Raw genomic sequence first — 19,947 nt, 5'->3', positions numbered from 1 at the left:
CTTATAATTATTTTAGACTGGTATATGATAGGTACACGAAAAACCACTTACCACTATATGTGTATGTATGTATTCATGTGTGCCAAAAATAACCAAAAACTGCGGCACTGCACTGCGTCTGCGAGCATCAGGAGTTGCAATGTTTGCATTTCTTCGAAGTATAAATAAAGAACGTTTTTATACTTGATCAAGGTTGCATTAGTTCTAAAGGTTTCAGACCGAGCGACGGCGACGGTGTCGCAGATGCATTGCGATGCAAGGCACTAAAATTGATTTTCTGATATCTCTTATGGAGTAGACAGAACCAACAATCTTGAAAATACTGAATGGCCATATTCATTTGCATAGCTTTCATAATGATGTCATGAAAGCTTCATCCATATCTATCAATTATATCTGTAAGTTTTGTTCCAATCTTTTTTTAACGAACTTCGCGTTCAATTTATGTATGAGTAACTACTATTATGGTATATCTGATTCTCGTTCCAAATAATCAGAGAAGTAGCTGGCACACACTGTTTTCCCTTGCTACCAGGCTAGCATGGGACCTTGTACTAGATGATGGGCGCTTATTCTCAATGTCGCCTTTTATGACATACCAGCTATACCTAGGTGAAACCACTTCAAAACAATCTGGTTTCAATCTGAAAGGCAAGTTAATAGGTGTGTTAATGAATTCATCATAATGAAAGTTGACCAGAGTGATACGATAGACAGTCGATTTGGTGGTTGCAGGAAGACATCGGTATCACTCGATGGTCTGCCAGGGATAGGAGTATAAACCCAGAAGCTGAGATGGGGAGTTCACTGGTTCGTCAGTCGCCCGCATGCCAACACTGCCACAAATTCGAAAAAATCATATGTTACAAAGAACAAAATGAATTAGGTTGGTGCATTTTTGTTTTCAGAAGTTCAAGCATTTATAAACAATACAAGCTATTGCGCGTTGTGTCGCTTTCATGGGAATTTTAAGAAAGAAATATTATGATATTCTATCTGTGTAGCAAATTTTATCAAAATCGGTTCACTAGTGTTTGCGTTTCCTCGTCACAAACGTACAAAAATACAAATCTTTCCGCTTAATTATAGTGTGGATTGGTAGCGCAAAGTTAATATACATTATAAAAGGTCAAAGTATTTGTACAGCAATGTAATATTAACTTGGTTCATAAAACCCTATCTTGTATTGTTTACTACTAGAGATAAAGAGTTCATGTTTATTTCATTTCTTGCTTTGTATTCGAATTGTTCGATTCGTCGTAATCGAATTTCAAAATGTTCTCTTTGACCATTTTATTTATTTGTGTAATTGTCCAATTAATTGCTCCCTCTAGTTCTAATGGTAATTTGAACGACGTTCTATTTGGAGGTTCGTACGAGTTTAAAGATTTAACCCATCCTTTTGATAACGACACAGTCTATTGGCCAACCGCTATGAAATTCCGATTTACTAGAAAAATTGAAGTGGGTAATGGAAAACCTTCTTGGTAAGTAAGCCTGCAACTCTTTTTAACAAACTAAAAAAGCAGGAGATTGTCCTTTTTTGCGTGTTTGTTATGCTATTTAATTAAGTAGGTACTTTCGGCTCTATATGAACTTATTTTGATATTTTTTAATGATATGTATGTGAAGCATAGTTACGCCTTTGCACAGTTTGCACCATGGTCATCCACCATTTTATTCACGTCAAATAATAGCCCCACACAGCTTTGTTGCAAAATATTCTGCTGTATGTCGGTATTTGATTCACTTTGCTCAAGGCCAATATGGTCAATAGTTTAAATTTAGAATACCTACTTTAACCAGTATTATCATAAGATTCGTTCAAGATGGCCGTGTTTTATTATGCGATTATATTATGTACGTTTGAAATAATATTAGCGTTCACAAGTGAAAGTTTAACAATGTATTATTTAACAAAGGCTTTGATTTTTTTGATCTCACACATTCCTTTGATAAATCAACAATATACTGGCCTGACTCTGAAACTTTTAAGTTTACGAAAAAGATAGAAGATAGCAGCAACGGAACTTGGTATGTATCTAAAATTATCTGTGCAATAATTGAAGCTAAATTAGACAACTGCGTAGGTTTGTAGAGAAATGAATAATAAAATATGATACACTAGACCGTAGGTAGATTTAATAGCCTCGAAAGAGTCAAAGCTCAATAGGAGACCAACCAATTTTTATTAAATATCGCCAGGTATGCTTCAAACGACTTCGCGGCTGGTGAACATGGGGGCACGCACTTAGATGCGCCTTATCATTTTTACAAAACCGGCTTGCGTGTTGGCGAAATACCCTTGGAAAAACTGATCGTTACGTGTAAGTTCTATGAAGTTATTCCTAAAAAAATTAAGGCCCGCGGGGAACGATTATGTTTTATTGAACACTTATTCGTGACGACTTTGGCGGATCTTATATGCGAGAACCAGAAAGTTGCCAGGGATATTTATTTATTTAAAACTTTATTGAGCATCACAATTGGTGAAATTAAGACTAATATGTAGAATTATTTATCAGCCAACCTTTAGAAAGCAAACAGATGAGTTTTGAGATAGGGATACATAATATTTTTACTAAAATTTCTGTGACATACTTTACTACGCGAAGGCGCTAGTTGACGACAAGTTATTGCTAGCATGCAGGTGCATTCATTTAGCCATGCTTGAAAATGGATGTATAATGTACACTACAGGTAGGTATGGTTTGATGCGTATGCGTATATATATTTCGTTTCCATTCCATATAATGTATGTTGCTGTTATATTTCCAGTGATCATCGTAGACGTCAGCTCTATAGTAAACGAAGATCCTAATTTTGTTTTACGAAAACATCACTTGGACAATGTTTTGTATTATGACATAAACAAGCCCTCCATACTTGTTTTCAAATTTGGTTGGAGTAAATATTTCAATGATAGGAAGAAATACTTGGGTTTGAACGACTACAATGACAGTCTCAGCTTTCCTAGTAAGTATATTTTAGTTAAGTAGAATCACAAATTAAATAATGGCAGAACTTATTTTAAATTGAACTCTAGTTCGACCTACTACATACAGACTGCATTTAGTAAAAAAAAATAATAATAAAATGGGTACGGTAAGTGTTATTTGGCCAAATTAATATTTAACCTTTTTTCATTTTTAAGGCTTGAGTGCAGAAGTAGCAGAATGGATAACAACTTCATATAAAACAGTAGTTGGTATCGGTGTGGATGTAGCTTCAGTGGACCCCGGCTCTAGCGACACCTTCCCGGTACATAAAATAACGTCAAAGGCTGGTCTTTACAACCTGGAAAATGTCAACTTAAGCGAACGTGTTCCTGGTAAATTTGAAAAACTAATATACGAATACTGCATGAAATGTACTTTTTAGCATTGTCCTTAGTTGGAAAGTAGATTGATATAGAGATAAATGTTCGATAATGGTATGCTTCGCGTGTGTTGCGTGATAAACTAGACTGAAGAAGTGGATTGAGGTTAAAAACAATATCTTAATAGCAAGGGAAAAAATGTGGTACTTACCACAACCTCATAGCAACCTACAAGGCTACTTCTAAAAAGAACCTATAAATTTCTTCTTTCCATTTACAGAAACTGGATGCACCGCTCTGGTGATGCCAATGAAAATAGCTATGGGTACGGGAGCGCCACTTCGTTTAGTGGCTTTATGTCCAAAACAAACACCAACTAGCTTTTGACGTCTTTATTATATGTTTATTATATAACAACAAATAAAACTAAAGGAACCACAAATAAGAAAAACCTTAACTAATAAAAATGTGGAAAAAAATAAATGTCTTTTAATTTCACTTTGAAATAAGCACTTGTTCTTATTTACCAATAAGAAATCCGAATCCATATGAATATTCATTAGTCACATTTATTCAGATGTGTATGGAACTATAAACACTTTAAGTATATAAAAAAAACTCGCATTGAAATACTTATGTAATCATACCGTTTCTCTGGTGGTTTCTGTTTAATACTATATAACCATAATAGTTTGGATACCCTCACTTAATTAACATGGCAGGAGAATATTCTTCTTTATAAGATCTGCATAACATAAGTCATCATTTGAATTTCTTAGTTCGACAAGTGGGATAGAATCTTCGATAGCGAGTATTTTAACTTTAAATGGCGGTTTTTCTAGAAATGTATCAGCGAACTCTGTTGAGATCAAATTTATATCTGTATCTGGGTTTATTTTATAGCCGTGCAGTTTGGCCGTGACAGTGGCGGGAGGCAAATTAGCCCACTCCTCAGATATTTCTCTTACATCAGCCAAAGATATGACTGCTATATTCCCAAAATCAACATATCTTACTTTAACCTGGTTTTTAGCTTCACTGTATTGTATGATAGATGCTCTATACCACTTCTCATCATCTGGGAAAATTGCTACACAAGCTTTATTTTCATATATACCGTTTAGCGGCTTCATATTTTCTGCATTTTTATTGATATCATCATACAACTCAGTGTAAACTATAGCAGTGTCATCATCAAAAACAACACTCAACTCCAATTGATTCATATCATTGATGACTGTAATGTCACAAAAAAAAGTATCATCAGTATGTTTAGGGTATGTAATACATTTTTCGGAACATTTTTCTAGTTCTTCTTCGACGATTTTATTCCAATCTTTGCCTTCCATAGAATCAATGTCAATTGAGTCATCAGAGGAGGAGGTAACAGGCGCGGGCGTGTCTTCTTCGTCCACCACGATGTAGTCGGGCCCGGAGTCAGACTCCGCGCTCACGGTTTCGTTTATTTGCTGTGCCTTACTGATAAACTTGGGAACTCTCACTTTAGAGCCGTCGGTGTATTTCGCCATTTCAAATTCGACGAGATGATCGTTGATACACAGTTTGTCATACTTCAAGTCTATGGGCAATACGCCGTCTATCGGGTCGCCGGTGACTTTAACGTAGCATTGCTTCTCAACGATTGACTTGTGAATGTAATCCAAAGCGAGCCGGTCCCACGCCCCGTTCTTAGGCTTGATACGGTTCAGCACACATTTATGGGCTTGAACTGGTATCTGATACAACGCGACGCTTTTTCTCATGTTTTCAAACGAGCAGAGTTCATCGTTTCCATAATCAACGTAATGTATAGAGCACGTAGACGTCTCGTAACACACTTCTAAAACCCTGCCGCGGTAGAATTTGTTGTCGAGATAATACAATGCGACGCATGGTTCGCCAACAGACCACTTGGCATACTTAGCTTTGGGGTCCGGATCTTTGAAACGAATATCGAGCGCCTTGCGGATTAAATCCAACGTGTCTTCCTGAATCACATCGTGCAGGTAAATAACACCGCCATTGTCAATATATCTGTAAACAAAATAAATAGGGATACTTGTACATTAGCTTTTTAGATATCAAGTCATTGCGTATTGTACATTGTGTATCAAAACGAAAGCATTCGAAATTATTTTTCGAAATTATAAGTTGGGTTAGATCTACTATTCATAGGCAATGCAACCTTTACCAACACCAATAGCTAACGATAAGTATTGAATTACTACATATTTATTTAAACTTAAATGTACAAACAATGTTTATACAATGGGTGAGCTTAATGCTATTATGCATTATCTTACAGTCAATCATTGGGTTAAGAGAAATTAAATGGGCATGAAATAAAGTACATAACTACATGAATAATACCTGAACCTGTTTTGTTCTATTTGTCAGCAATTTGAATACGGAAAAATATCTTACGTGGGCACTCCTGTGAATTCTTTGTTCGCCAATGGCTCAGCCGGTTGCCAATCACTGATAAACATTGTGTTGCTGGAAGGAGTTTCATCTTCCTCTTCGTCGGGGTCCACTGTGGAATTATTGTTGCTGCTGCATTCAGACTTGTCATTTTCTGCCATCGATGGCAGATTCTCTAATTGAAGCCATTCCGACACTGATCCTGTCAGGTTCAGGAATGAAAGCATGTCACTTTTTGTGTCAGATTTCTCCATATCAACACCCTGGTAAAGAAAATTAAATATATTTATTCAAGTTTATATCAAAATATAAAAAGACAGAGTTGCAAAGTTCTTATTATATAATAAAGTAATGCAAATGACAGATGCTGGGAGCAAATTTATTTCACACAGCACATTGAGATTCAAACTCACCTCCTGAGACTTATCTGGTACGCCCAGGCCTTGTTCAATAATCCTTTGGTTCAAGCAACGCCATTCAGACTTGTCTGGTTCCAGTGCACCACCTTGTATAACGTGGTAAACCCAGATCTGAATCGGTAGACTATTATCTTTTTCATTAAAATTACCCACTTTGGTAATGAATATTCTCTTATAGGCATCGAGGAGTTCCTTCAAAAATTCTTTAGTAAGTGACGGCCATTCTTCGCCTACGGCTGGAACAACCCCGCTTATATGACATTTAATAGCTGCGTGACCGACTGAGGCAAACTCTGGTGTTAATTCGTGTAAATTCGCCATCGGAATAGTTTCAACACTGGCGAAATCAGAATAAAATATTTTCGCATTAGTGCCTTCGATTTCTATGATCAAACCTCTGCGCCATGTGTTGGAGGCGATGCAAAGACAGCAACATTTATCACCGACTTTCCAATCTTGCTTGCCTGGGGATTTTTGGTTTCCATAATGTTTCTGAATCTTCTCGAACAACTCGTTGAATACTTGTTGTTGTTGTATAAGAGCAATGTAAATTAGCGATGGGGAATGATAGTGCAACAATTTTGCTTCTAAAGAAACAGGTCCTTTATCTTTGGCCTCCAAATCTCTTTCGTTTACTTTCTTTTTGGCGGAAGTAGATTTTTTTAATATGGTTATGTTGTTATTTTTCTTAGGAGGTTTGGCTTTCTTTTCTACAGGTGCTTTATTTGTAATCGCTTCCGTTTCAACGATGGGGTTCTGGTTGAATGAATAAAGCCTGGAATACAAGCATTTCTTAGTAGGTCATGTGTCATTATAGATGGCGGCACATATAGTTTAGGATCTTTAAAATGAAAAAATATGCTATCTGTACACTTAGCATATTAATATTGGAGAAGATGAAAGACAAAAATAGCCATAATACAACATTTACATTTTCTAAACATAACAAATGATATTTTTCGAGACTACTGGTTCTGTAAATACTAGACTATGTATGTAATAAAACAAATAGTGAACTTACCCAAAGCTGACGGCATACTTGTGTCGTATCATCTCCTGGTTAATGCAGACAACGTTTTCCTCGTCGTTCTTGTCGTACAACGAGACGCCCACAGAGCCTTGGTTGCGGTTATCTTCCACTTTCATCTCGAGCAACACTCCCATGTATTGCTGGAGCAGGGTGAGGGAGCGCGGGTGCCACTTCTTATTCTGGGGCGTCACGCCGGCCAGGTGGCACTCTATGGCCTGCGGAATTCAAGTGTACGGGGTCAATAATTTAAGAATGATGCAGTGTGGTTTTGGCACTTTAGAATAGAATTACTCCATATCATTCCATGTCGTAAAAAAAAACGACAAAGGGATAGGCTTATATACTTGGGATTCCTCTTGTAGGCGATGGGTTAGCAACCTTTCACTATTTGAATCTGCCAAAAAAAATAAATAAAGAAAATCAAAATCCGTTCATCCGTTCGGGAGCTACGACGCATAAACATATAAAAACACACCAGCAGACAGTCACGTCAAACCTATCGACGGTGGGAGAGAGCGGGAGAGAGCAACGAGGGTGACTCACGAGCGCTCGCCTCGTGCAGAACTTGTGCCGCAGCGCGCGCAGCTGCGTCCAGTGCGCGAGCAGCGCGGCGCCGCTGTCCACGCACAGCACGCGCGCGCGGCCGCGGCCCGGCGCCGCCGCCACCACGCAGCGCGCCCAGCCGCCGCGGCCCGCCTGCTCGCGGTAGCGCGACTGGTTCACCACGCACGCCATGCCTGCGCAACTTGTAATACGTGTCAACACATCAACGAAGCCGTGTGGCTCTCGGCACCAATAAAAAACGAGAATAAGACCACTGCATCTCATTCCCATGGATGTCGTAAAAGGCGACTAAGGGATAGGCTTATAAACATGGGATTCTTCTTTTAGGCGATGGGCTAGCAACCTGTCACTATTTGAATCTCAGTTCTATCATTAAGCCTAACAGCTGAGCGCGGCCTATCAGTCTTTTCAAGCCTGTTGGCTCTGTCTACCCCGCAGGGGATATAGACGTGACCATATGTATGTATGTACATCAACGATAATGACAGATATCTTCGCTTTTCGCTACATTCGAGTCTGTGATATACCCGGCGAGTATGTCGACGAAAAGTCTATTGGATAATGTTTTATCCAATGGACTTTTCGCTGTCAGACTATAAAGAATAGAATAGAATCGAATCATTCATCATAAATTTTTTTTAAATTATTGGTTAAAAAATATTATCCAATAGACTTTCCGCTGACATCTGTTAATAGTAAAAGCTACATCAGCTTATCCAAAATGGCTTAGGTATCTCAGCAAAGGTTGCGAAGGTCAGACGGGAGTAGCTCCGTATAAAAACCTGACTCGACTAGATTCAGGATCACGGTCAAAAGTAGCAGTCCGGGCGGTGAACCTTATGGGTGCCGATTTTGCCAGTTGGCGGCTCCAGAACTCTACATGTACCGAAAATTATTTTATTACAAAAAATACAAACCAATTTCAGGTAGATATATGGTCCCTTTTTTGTCACTCTCGCTATACTCTTGATCTAATTCTTCACAAAGTTTTTCATATTCATTTTGAAGATGGCTCTAAAACAAAAAAGAAACATTAACTAGAAAAATACTACCCATAACCCGAACAAGAACTAGCCATTTATGCAATTGCCATAAAAGTCATTTAAGTATATTTTTAGATAAGTAGTAGTTTTGTCTGAATTATTTATCTTTAAATTTATTAATCTTATTCTAAATGTTACTCCTGCAGGATAAGTCTTTCTCTGTGCCAAATAGTATTTGTTTTTTTTTTAAACAAGATTTTTTTCTCTTTCTTATACTTGTATGGATTTGCATCTTTACCTATTTAAGTTGTCTACATTTTATGTTTGTGCACTTACCTTTCTTACAAAGAACTTGTCAGGGCTCATTATATTTATGATGTACACTTCTTCCACCGTTTTATATTTCAAGTCATTATTGTTCATAAATATTCTAGGTCTTTCGGTCTTGGTAGTGATTTCAGGGTACTAAAAAGGAAAAAAAGACAATATGATTGTTTAATGGCAAAATTTATTAGGTATATTTGTGATATTGTATGGTTTTACTTTACACCCTTGCTTGACTTATAGAAATTTCTCTAAGTAGTTATTATGACATTTAGCATGTATAGACTAGATCCGAGAAAGTCCTAATTTTTCCTTTCAAAAATATTTATAATCAGTAGTTTTATATTTAAAGATTGTGTGCTTTATTGCAATAAGCACGGACGAATTTCTTTGTTTCGTCCACTTTTTTTAGCGAATTTGGGATTCTACTACCAAGCTGATGTTACTAAGAATCAAATCTGTTTCCCGTTACATTATTAATTTATACATACCGGCAGCCTAGGATCAATCAAACGTGCTCTCTCGTGGAAGACGAGCGCGTGCGCCAAACTGACGCCCTCCTCGAACGTCGTGACGTCACACTCTACCTTCGACTTGTGACCCTCGGATGTTATATGGCGGACGTGGATCAATGTAGGTTTGCTGAAATACGTACTAATATTATACGGGGAAAAGGATGCTGATTGTAACATAGTGTTGAGGGCTTTTGACCCAAATAGAAAGACGAAGAGAGGGAGAGAATTAGATAAGTCTCTTACTTGTCGATAATGTTTCTCATAAGGAATGAATCGTCGCTAGTCCAGTTTCCAGCTTTGGGCGTACAGTTGGCCAGCGAGCAACGGATCGCTAGAGGCGGAGGGTTGTTTATTCTGGCTGGCGGTATAAGTCGCAATCTGAAATATAAATGAAAAAATAAGACTTATTCTGTTAGTTTTGTATTTCCAGAGCATTTACTATTCATTCATATTGATGGGGTTATGATCACTTGGTCGCGAATAATTTTTTTCGCATCAAGGTAATACAGTACAAAACATGTTATAACTTGAAAAATGTTGTATAAAGGAAACTTATTACTTATCATATATAAATAAAAGATCCGGGTTTTTTTAACCAAAGAGATAATAAAGGATTTGGCTCAGCTTGGATCAAAACTTGAACCGTTTAACCCATGGAGAAACCCTGCATAAACATCGATTATATAGTCGTATTAAATGCATATCAATGATAATCAAAACTAAATATCACTTTAAAATTTATTTTAAAAGTATCAAATACTCACTCATCAATGTGCACCTTCTCTGTACTCCCGAAATCAAAGCAGAATACGTAATAAATTGGTCTTTGTATATCCTTTCTGTCGATGTCCACCACTCGGCCGCGTTGCCACATGTTATCAGCCTTATTGTACACTAAGCATACTTTATCTGCAAACAATAACAAAGTGTCAAATTGCCATGCATGAATGTGCCTGCTTATATTACGTGAGAAGTAATAAGAAACTTAATTACACAGTCCGAAGATATGTGAAGATTTTGTGATTGATTTGAATATTATGCTTTGGTATAGTTAAATTCAATGTGACTGGGAAAAGGCAGCAAGTTTTAATTGCGTAGAAGAACCTTACTAGATTAATTCATTAGTAAAAAGTATTTAAATTTGCTGTTTAAAAAGGTTTTTTTAGATTAAGTGGAAAACTATTGTAATGAGGATTGTTATATAATAATACATATTAAACAATCATATACCTATTGTCAAGTTGTTCATGGATGGTTTAGGCATAGACACGGCGTTTCTGAACGCTCGTGTTATCTCTTTGACCGCAGTCGATTGTTGGCAAGCTCTTTGGGCGTAGAAGTCTTGGGGGTTGACGATGTGCGATATGTATACGAGCTCTTGAGTACCTAAAACAACACAATAATTACCTAAATCAGCAAATTAAGTTTTAGAATGAAACTTACGTCAGTTTCAGTAACTTTAACGTATGTAAATTGATCTTAATTGATGGATTGTTCCAAATGCGCTGATGGAATAATTTTGTATTAAGTACCTTCAACTAGAAGTTTAAGTTGTTCGCAGTTTGGATATGGCGACACTCGTTGATTTTGCACCCTTTTGGTGCTTGCTTCAACTAAAACAAACAATAGTTTATGGAATTATCATTTTGAAGAGAGGAAGTGTAGTTTAGTACAGAAAGTGTAGTTGTAAACGATATGAAAACTTTAAATATTTGTTAATTCTTAAGAATCAAGCCTTTGATTTCAGCGGCATACTAAATTATAATCAGTTCTTTAATCATAACGAACTTTTTAGTACTCAAAATGTGATAATGCTACTAGGGGCGGATGAGGTACCAGAGACGGTCATAAGTACCATCTATTACCTTGTGTGAGGGTGCTCTTGTATGAAGACTCGCTGCTGAGCGAATTCAGCGAAGTAGCAGAACCGCTCTTGGTGCGGTAATGCGGCACATTCTTGTAAAACGCCACGTACGGCGGCGGCTCGTCACCATTTTTGCTGTTTTGAGAAGATTGTTTGGACTTGCTGGATTGTCGCACGTCTGTGGAAATTGTTTGAATTAGAATTAAATTCAGATAAAGGTACCGTGATCTAAAAAAGTACAAAAGTAGGCCATATTTATTGCCAATGCAATTTTTTCAGACTAAAGCTTGAGTAAGATAATGAAAGTTAAATTTTGTAAAATTTTAACCCTTAGAAGCTTCTTTATTAAGACAGACAGAAAATTAATAACGTTCTTCATATAAACATTCGGGATTTCATAATCTTCATTCTATTTTTTCTTTCCTTGAATAGATGTTTCGCAACTTTTCTCACCTATAGAGTTTCCGTAATCATGACATTAAAACATGCTACCTATTTTATACACTTAATGGGAAATAATCATACCTTTAGGCAGTTCCGGAGGCATGACGGGTACCGGAGGCGCCGCCGATATAACTATGTCTCCCAACTCTTTAGTCGATTGTAGCTTGTAAGAAGAATTCCAATTACCTTCGAGACGTACATAATCGGTAATCGTATTGAATATGTCGTTTTTTACAACTAGCCTAAAACAAAGTTTCATGGTCATAATAATATGATGCTTCTTGGTGAAAAAAGTTTCTTAGTTTGTACTGTGTGTCTTCTACAATAAAGTATACGAAAAATATACAATGGCAGACTTAAATTATCCCAGAGATCTTTTACAGATATAAAAATAAACCGGCGATCGAAAAAGGAGAATAAGGGAATGTTTTTTACATACAATAATTATGAATTACAAAATCTAAAAAGTAACATAGGTAGTATCCCAGCAAATATTATAGAAAGTAAGTTTGTTTGTTTTCTCTTCACGTGTTATCTACTGAACTTATCAACTTTAAAATTTGTATTTACGCAAATTTTAAAGTAGATTAATTCAGTTCATAATCGAGAGTATACAGAAGGACTTAATATGTACTTTGTATGTGAAAACTATAGTGTCCATGGGATTTGCGAAAAACCTGTAATCTTTTATAGGTAGCGCTAAGTCGCGCGGGCAAATCTGCGGGTAATAGTTAGTTATGTAGAAAATAAATTTTATAAAAGCTAAATCGTCTCAGCAACATTCGATGGCCCAGAATAGCGGAACCTACCGGCGAATCAAACCGACTGAAATCTCAATATAAAAATGAGAATTTCGCGCAGGTTCATCGGTGTAACCTATAAAAGGGTAATATTAAGGACTTTTACTCTCTTTTTGATTAAGTATTATCTTCTGTACTACTTATTTTTAACCACATAATTGACACGAAATATTCTACTATAATAAATTGCCTTACTTCAATGGTTCATTATTCTCCTCAACTTTAGTTAAATACCATGGGGTGTCAATGATTTCCTTTGCGTTTTCTAACAACGCCGTGAGATTCACCTGAAATAAATTATGTGTTATATTATGTGGGATCACATAAAGTAACGTAAATTGCACAGTACTAATTTCTATATACCTCCTTGAAAAATTTGGGATCATTTGATGCAGTGATAGTATTCATTACGGTCTTTGTTTTCTTAATCGCATCAGCTATATCAGCTTTAGCCTTAACGAGGGAATCTTTTTCAGAAGATTTATATTTGTCGAGCACATCTATAAGGTCATATTTTAGTTTTTGTAGCTGACTATCGAGCTTTGAGAAGTGTTGTTCTATGTCTGCTATCATTTGAGTGTGTGGACAGGCAGACTGTGTTTCATTCTCTATGTTAAACAGCAATTGCCCAACATCCTGAAATAAATTTATTTCATTAAATTTTATAGACAAAAACAAAATCATGCAAAAGATGCTTCCGTTGATTTACCACATTTTATTTATTAATTGATTTAAAACTTACAACTGCAGTTTTGGTCAGTCTTCTAAAGGTTTCGTCTACTTTAGGGGAAATAGTACTTAGTTCCTCGATGGTTTGTTCATTCTGTAAAAAGTTAATAAATATTTAAATAAGTACTTGACTGTACTTGATATGATACTGAACATGCAATAGTAATATTTTTTTCTAATCATTACAATATGCTAGGTCAGGTATGTCATCGTTTTTCTCAGTATATACAACTTAAGCAATAAACCATCCCAACTAAAATTAAAAAGGCGAAACTAAGTTAAGATGGTTTATTACCTCTTCCCAGTAAAGCCACTGAACCATGAAATTTTGCAGATATACAATGTTAGGAACTTTTCACACAGCAAGCTAGCTAGTAATTAGCAGTTATTGTATTCTTTTGTGCTAAGTTTGCGCTGGCGAAGCAAGTATAATATTAAAAAGGGTAAAAGTTCTTCATGGACTTACCACTTCTTGAATAGACACAGTGATATGATTTTTGCATGAATTTGCTCCGCCAACCATCATACAATCCATGCAAATCGCCTTCTCGCAGTCTTTGCAATAATAGTCAAGAGGTTTGCCACGGTGGATACTACATTCATTGGTTACGCAGACTGGAGCTGTTCAGATTAAAAATAATATATAGGTATGAATAAGTATATTTTTGGGCAGGTAGTATACGACACACTGCAGGTGCCTTGTGGGTGAGGCTCACAAGGGACCGGAAAAAGTGGAAAGATCTGAAGGAGGCCTTTGTGTCTAAAGAATATGCTGATGGAGACTGATGTGTTTTTATTATAACTGTTGTATGTGTAATTGTAAATCTGTAAGTCTGCAATAAAGGCTTTTGAAATTTGAAGTATATTTTTAAAGGAAAGTTAACTGTAGTTCCAATTTTAGTACAGGATTAATAGTACAATCAGTCCAAATATAGAAAATACGACATTTTATTGGTAGAACAGAGAATGTTATCAAAATATAAAAAAATAATGTTTCAACACTTACCAATATTCTTGAGGTAATGGTTCTTGAAAATAACAAAATTTTTGTGTGTTTTATTAAAACAAGTATCACATAGAGGCATGCGGCATTGCTCGCACATTTTTGAAGTGAGTGAGTGACATTCCAAGCATTCTCCTAAAAAGAATTATATCATTAGCTAGTTAATTGTGTTGAAACAGAAAGATTTTCAATTGTTTTCTTTAAAACAGATGCAACAGCTTTTTTAATTGTTTTAATGACTTACCATTGGTATTTTCAATTTCGTTCAACAAAGATTTCAAATCAAGGAAACAGTCTCCTGAACTTTTGTTCCCTTCAGCCTTCTGAAAATGTAAAGATTAAACTTGATTGTCCATACTGTTGAGATATGTATAACTTGATTAAAATGATTTTCTAATTAATAATGTAAATTAAGTGTAATTTGAATGAAAGAGGGTGAGAGATCTTACTTCACAAATGGATAAATACTACAATTACAGGAACACTCATATGAATTTAATTAGGTAGTTGAAGACAGACAAATAAGCAATTTAGTGAAAAAAAAACATGCTGCTTACCTGCAAACTTTGTACATAAAGTTCACCAAGCATGTGGACATTTAGAGGGAAGATATCATACAGTTTAACATTATTTTCAGTGATCAATGTGACATTGCCTGCTTCTACAGCCATATCCTGATGGCACACTTTGCATTCTATGGGTTCTCCAAACTTTACAATGTTTCTGACACATTTTTCACACATAGAATGACCACATTTTAAAAACAATGGAAGGTTATTTCCTTTTGGATTGGAAATACCTGTAAACAAATAATATAATAAAAGCAAAACTTGAATAGGTAAGGCAGCTTAATTAATGGATTATTGCTAACAAAGAACATCTTGTTGATCTTTTTCTTCCTCTAGGTGTTATACCCGGTTACATCATCACCCCTCCCCTCCCTGGAGCCCAATATGTGCATTTTTGACCATAATCCAGTTCAACAACATTCTATGTACCTAATGTTATGTTTAGAAAAGTTTTATGTCTGAATTATTTTATATATGTTAGTATTTTCAATACTAAAAAATATTGCATGCCTGAAGGGGCAAACTGTTGATACTGTTAAATGTATTTCCATCTACATGTCTACACAGTTATGCAATAAATAATTTGAGTTTTTGAGTTTGGGTGAGACAGGTTTCTACACAAAGTGCTATCTAGTCTCCGCGAACTTGCCAGAGGAACCTAATCCATTTTGGGTCATGGTTACATATTCAGTTGCCTTAATGTGCATTTTTCCTCACAATGTTTTTCCTCATTGTAAGAGTACACTCAAAAAATGTAAAAACCTATATCTCTTTGGCAATCACTCAAGTAATTTCTTTAAAAATCCAAAATAATTTTGGCAGCATTTTGTTACCGGCATTCCTTTGGTATCCAAAATAATAAGTTTATGCGCCATAGGGAGTTTACAAACAATAAAAAATGACCAGTAGGTAGTATGTGTAGGTAGTGTCTAGGTACCCATACTTACCTTACTACCTTCATCTCAATGTGAACGACCTGCCTAACTCAGCAGAACTATATTTGACAATACATAAAGAAAAATGTGAAAGTACTTACTGAGATTATACAGTTGACTGCAATTAGGACAATATTTCTTTGCGATGCCCATTTCCGAAGTTAGTAAACTAACCAGTTCCTACTTCATGAAAACTACATCAATATATTATGAATGTGGAATAGGAGAAATTTAGGCTACGTTAGCCATCAATTCAAAACTATCAGTTAAATAATTATTCAAAATCGGCAAATTCGATAATACAAAGAAAAACCTCAAGTCAAGTCGAGAAGAAAAGAAAACATGAATGAACAATTCGACACGTGATTGTCAAAACAACCAGGAAAACAAAATATGTCAACAATGCTATGAATAGGGATGGCGATCTGAATCGATTAATTAAAGAATCGATTTTTCAAGCCCTAAACATCGATTTTTAAATTGAATTGCAGTACTGAATCGATGTTTCACCCTTGAAAAATGTTAATTAACTTTTTCACGTTATAACTACATTTGGAAAAAAATGTCATCTTTCATACGGTAATAGAATTATTGTTATTTATCGAATTCCTTGAACTAAAAAACTGATTTTAGGTCAGTTATTATGTTATCTATCTTGTTCTTCATAAAATGGATTTATATTTACATTACAAATGAAAACTTAAAAAAACATAGATTTTACATCCGCACACAAATTCATATCAATTCAAAAATGGTTTTTTTTTCTGAAATAATCGCTATCTAGGTCAAGTAGTCAAGGTACAAGTGGTTTCACATCTATCCCTAGATCGCGGATCTAGGGATAGATGTGAAACCACTTGTACCTTGCACCCAAGGAATTTGAAGTAAAAGATGAAAACCACAGTCTTAAACTAAATGAAACGTGCTAACAGAAACGAAACGTAAATGATTTCACTGTGCGCTTGAGTAATTAGTGGCCAACAGCCTGGCGCAACCTTAAAGACAACAAGCGATTATTTGAATTAATAAATAATGTCTAAAGACAGATAGATTCGCCGTTTAGTTCTTTTGTATGCGCATAGCGCTAGTATCGCATCTGTCACTAGTGATATGCAAACTAAGCTAAAAAGTACCATTTAAATTTGGACCTCTTGGTAACGTTGTAGCTAAACCACTGAACCGATCTGTATGAAATTTTCTAAGAGCAACAGTAGTACAAATTTTCTGGATAAATTTGATTCTGTGCATGTTTTTTTTATATAATCGTCACATGAAATGTAATCAATTTAAGTGTAATCCATCATTTATTATTTGAGTAAAATAGCATGGGCTTATAAAACAGTCAGCACATGCTTACACACATGCAATCATGTCTTTATCCCTTACGTTGTTCAAAGTTGTGCAATCTGATGAGCATTTTCTGTTGGTGTATAAAAATCGAAGATCTGGAACTGGAAGATCTGGCTTCCATATCACATAATACAGATCATGTGATATGGAAGCCAAAGGGACCAGCTACTCTGTAATATGTACGGAAATTTAAGTAAATTTAATAATCTTAACCCTCCTATTTCCAATTACACGCAAACGGAGTTGCGGGCAACAGCTATAATTAGAATAAGAACAAATAGCCTGAATAAAAGTAAATACTAAAACTACAAAAGTAAAGAATAAAAACGCATCACGTAACACCTTCAATTTTTCTTTATTCAATAATGATCCAGTCTTCATTTCAAATCTAAATTTTTATTTTGAAATCATTTTGTTTTTTGTCGTAAGCATTAATTTTAAAAGTCTTGTTTAGCAATTATTCCTTAACACTAGAAGGGCCATGGCCGTCAATTTGACGGCAAAATAATTTTGATGGCTAATAACTTTTTGTCTGTATTTCAGTTTGTATTCATATTTAATGACTTTTCATAACTTATGATTGTATAAGTTTTAACTTAATAAAAATAAATAAATAATGATTGATATGCGGGGTATGCTTACTCATACCTAATAAGATCGGACGCCGTCAATTTGACGGCACTTGAATACTTTGAAGTGTTATAAACAAAAGTTTTGTTTCTACCTTCTTATCTTACCTATATATTTATATGTTGTGTTTATTGACATGACTTACAGTTTCAACTGATTATTTGAAGAGAATTGTCGTGTGTTTATTTTATAATGAGTTCCAATCGGCGTTCCAAACAGCTCTCGAGTTTAGAAATAGAACGAGAGTTATCGCAACTTTGTAATATTGAAGAAGATGACTCAGGTGATGAAAGTGGCAATGAATTATCAGTAACGCATTGTGATAACGAAGATGAAGACTTTCAGCTAGACCAAGAAAGTTCTACATCTGAGGATTCAGAAGCCGACATTCCAACTGAAAGTCATTTCGACAGTGAAACGCAGGACAGTAATTTACACAGCGAACGTGGTATACGTAGAAGTCGTGGCAGAAGACCTGGATCCAGCGGAAGAGCAGTGCATTCGGGAAGTATAACACGTGGTGGGAGGCAAGTCAGAACGTCATCATTACCCGAAATAGGTATGAGACAAGTGGCTAGTGATGGCACTGAATGGACGTGTATTCCTAGTTTTAGTGGTGGAACGACGGGCCGTCGAAGTCGGCAAAATGTACTGAGAGAAAACCCAGGTCCCACTCCATATGCAAAGCGGTATGTAGAATCCAAAAAAGTTATTACTTCTTGGCGTCTTTTTATTCAAGAATTTATATTACGACGCATAAAGTTGTGCACTGAAACTGAAGCACGTATCAAATGTCAAGATGAATCGTGGGAAATTTCTTTAGATGAATTAGATGCTTTCATTGGACTGATTTATGCACGTGGAGCTTACAACATGAGCCATTTAGACCTAGACATTTTATGGTCCTTAGAATGGTGTCCGCCAGTTTTCAAAAATACTATGAGTAAAAATAGATTCAAAGAAATAATAAAATATTTACGATTTGATTTGAGAAGCACGCGTAATACACGTTTATCTACTGACAAATTTGCAATGATTTCTGATATATGGAATAATTTTATAGAAAATTGCCAAATGTGTTACATTCCTGGTGAAAATATGACTGTTGATGAGCAGTTATTTCCATCGAAAACACGTTGCCCTTTTTTGCAATATATTGCGAACAAGCCTGATAAATTTGGAATAAAGTTTTGGTTATTAGTGGATGTTGAGAGCAAATATCTGTGTGGGGGTTTTCCTTATTTAGGAAAAGATAGTGAGCGCCTAAGTAATATGTCGTTACCAGAACATGTTGTTATGAAATTGTTACAACCTTACCTCAAAAAAGGTCGGAACGTTACAACGGATAATTTTTTCACATCTCTAAAATTGGCAGAAAAGCTTAGATCTGAAAGTACAAGTATTGTTGGAACAATGAGACGGGCAAGACGAGAAGTACCAGCGAATTGTAGAAACATTCGTACAAAGAGATATGAAACCTTTATACTGAAATCGGCAACAAACACAACCCTAACAATTTATCAAGGTAAACCTGGGAAAAATGTCATTGTATTGAGTACATTACACGAAAATATTCATATTGATGCTGAGTCAAAAAAAAAAACTACCGGAGACTATACAATTTTATAACGAAACTAAGGTAGGCGTGGATATAATTGACCAAATGGCACGAAAATATACTGTAAGAGCTGGAACACGAAGATGGCCAGTCCACGTCTTCTATAATATTCTAGATTTGGCCGCCATAAATTCATGGATTATTTATCGCCAAGTTACAGGTGAAAACATTTCTCGTCATAATTATATTCTACAACTTGTAAGTGAACTTCGCGCAGAGTACGTGAATAAAAAACAAAGTGCATCAGCTTTTCAACGTTTGGATAACATAACTATTGAAGAAGAACAGCCTTCTACATCACAAAAAAGACGACAATGTCAAATTAATTCAAAATGTAAAAAGAACCGCACTTGTGACTTATGTACTATTTGCCAGAAAGCTGTTTGTGGTCAATGTGTAAAAAAAGTATTTTAAAAAATTATTTGTAATA

The 19,947-nt window shown here is 35.6% G+C and overlaps 2 protein-coding genes across 2 annotated transcripts; one reads left to right on the top strand and one right to left on the bottom strand.

The window, feature by feature from the left end:
• Positions 1 to 13: 13 nt before the first annotated feature.
• On the top strand, positions 14 to 3,806 carry LOC106137688 (kynurenine formamidase-like). The gene is made up of 5 exons (XM_013338576.2): positions 14 to 1,487; positions 2,206 to 2,327; positions 2,779 to 2,976; positions 3,155 to 3,331; positions 3,600 to 3,806. The coding sequence occupies exons 1-5, from the start codon at positions 1,276 to 1,278 to the stop codon at positions 3,704 to 3,706; spliced, it is 816 nt and encodes a 271-aa protein (XP_013194030.2). The 5' UTR covers positions 14 to 1,275; the 3' UTR covers positions 3,707 to 3,806.
• On the bottom strand, positions 3,697 to 16,287 carry LOC106137687 (RING finger protein 17). Its single transcript, XM_013338574.2, has 22 exons — positions 16,021 to 16,287; positions 14,973 to 15,214; positions 14,660 to 14,738; positions 14,419 to 14,550; positions 13,879 to 14,033; positions 13,426 to 13,506; positions 13,047 to 13,319; positions 12,879 to 12,970; positions 11,965 to 12,125; positions 11,441 to 11,617; positions 11,108 to 11,188; positions 10,806 to 10,961; positions 10,340 to 10,484; positions 9,819 to 9,953; positions 9,552 to 9,702; positions 9,073 to 9,201; positions 8,671 to 8,767; positions 7,733 to 7,926; positions 7,181 to 7,404; positions 6,154 to 6,934; positions 5,744 to 6,003; positions 3,697 to 5,353 (listed from the first exon to the last, which is right to left on the bottom strand). Exons 1-22 carry the CDS (start codon positions 16,070 to 16,072, stop codon positions 4,030 to 4,032), a joined length of 5,121 nt encoding a protein of 1,706 aa, XP_013194028.2. The 5' UTR covers positions 16,073 to 16,287; the 3' UTR covers positions 3,697 to 4,029.
• Between the last annotated feature and the right edge of the window lie 3,660 nt (positions 16,288 to 19,947).

The sequence above is a fragment of the Amyelois transitella genome, chromosome 10, assembly GCF_032362555.1.
Source record: "Amyelois transitella isolate CPQ chromosome 10, ilAmyTran1.1, whole genome shotgun sequence".
In the NCBI taxonomy this organism is placed as follows: Eukaryota; Metazoa; Arthropoda; class Insecta; order Lepidoptera; family Pyralidae; genus Amyelois; species Amyelois transitella.
The sequence above is the reverse complement of the archived record's forward strand: the minus strand, read 5'-3'. Positions and strand labels throughout refer to the sequence as shown.

Bases quoted from the DNA above. Each gene is read 5' to 3' on its own strand.
- LOC106137688 (XM_013338576.2), top strand. From the start codon at position 1,276: ATGTTCTCTTTGACCATTTTATTTATTTGTGTAATTGTCCAATTAATT. The intron at 1,488-2,205 runs GTAAGTAAGCCT...AAATATCGCCAG, and splicing joins GGTAATGGAAAACCTTCTTG to GTATGCTTCAAACGACTTCG. The intron at 3,332-3,599 runs GTAAATTTGAAA...TTCCATTTACAG, and splicing joins CTTAAGCGAACGTGTTCCTG to AAACTGGATGCACCGCTCTG.
- LOC106137687 (XM_013338574.2), bottom strand. From the start codon at position 16,072: ATGGGCATCGCAAAGAAATATTGTCCTAATTGCAGTCAACTGTATAAT. The intron at 14,551-14,659 runs GTAAGTCATTAA...AATTCTTTTTAG, and splicing joins CGAAATTGAAAATACCAATG to GAGAATGCTTGGAATGTCAC. The intron at 11,189-11,440 runs GTAATAGATGGT...TGTTTGTTTTAG, and splicing joins CAAGAGCACCCTCACACAAG to TTGAAGCAAGCACCAAAAGG.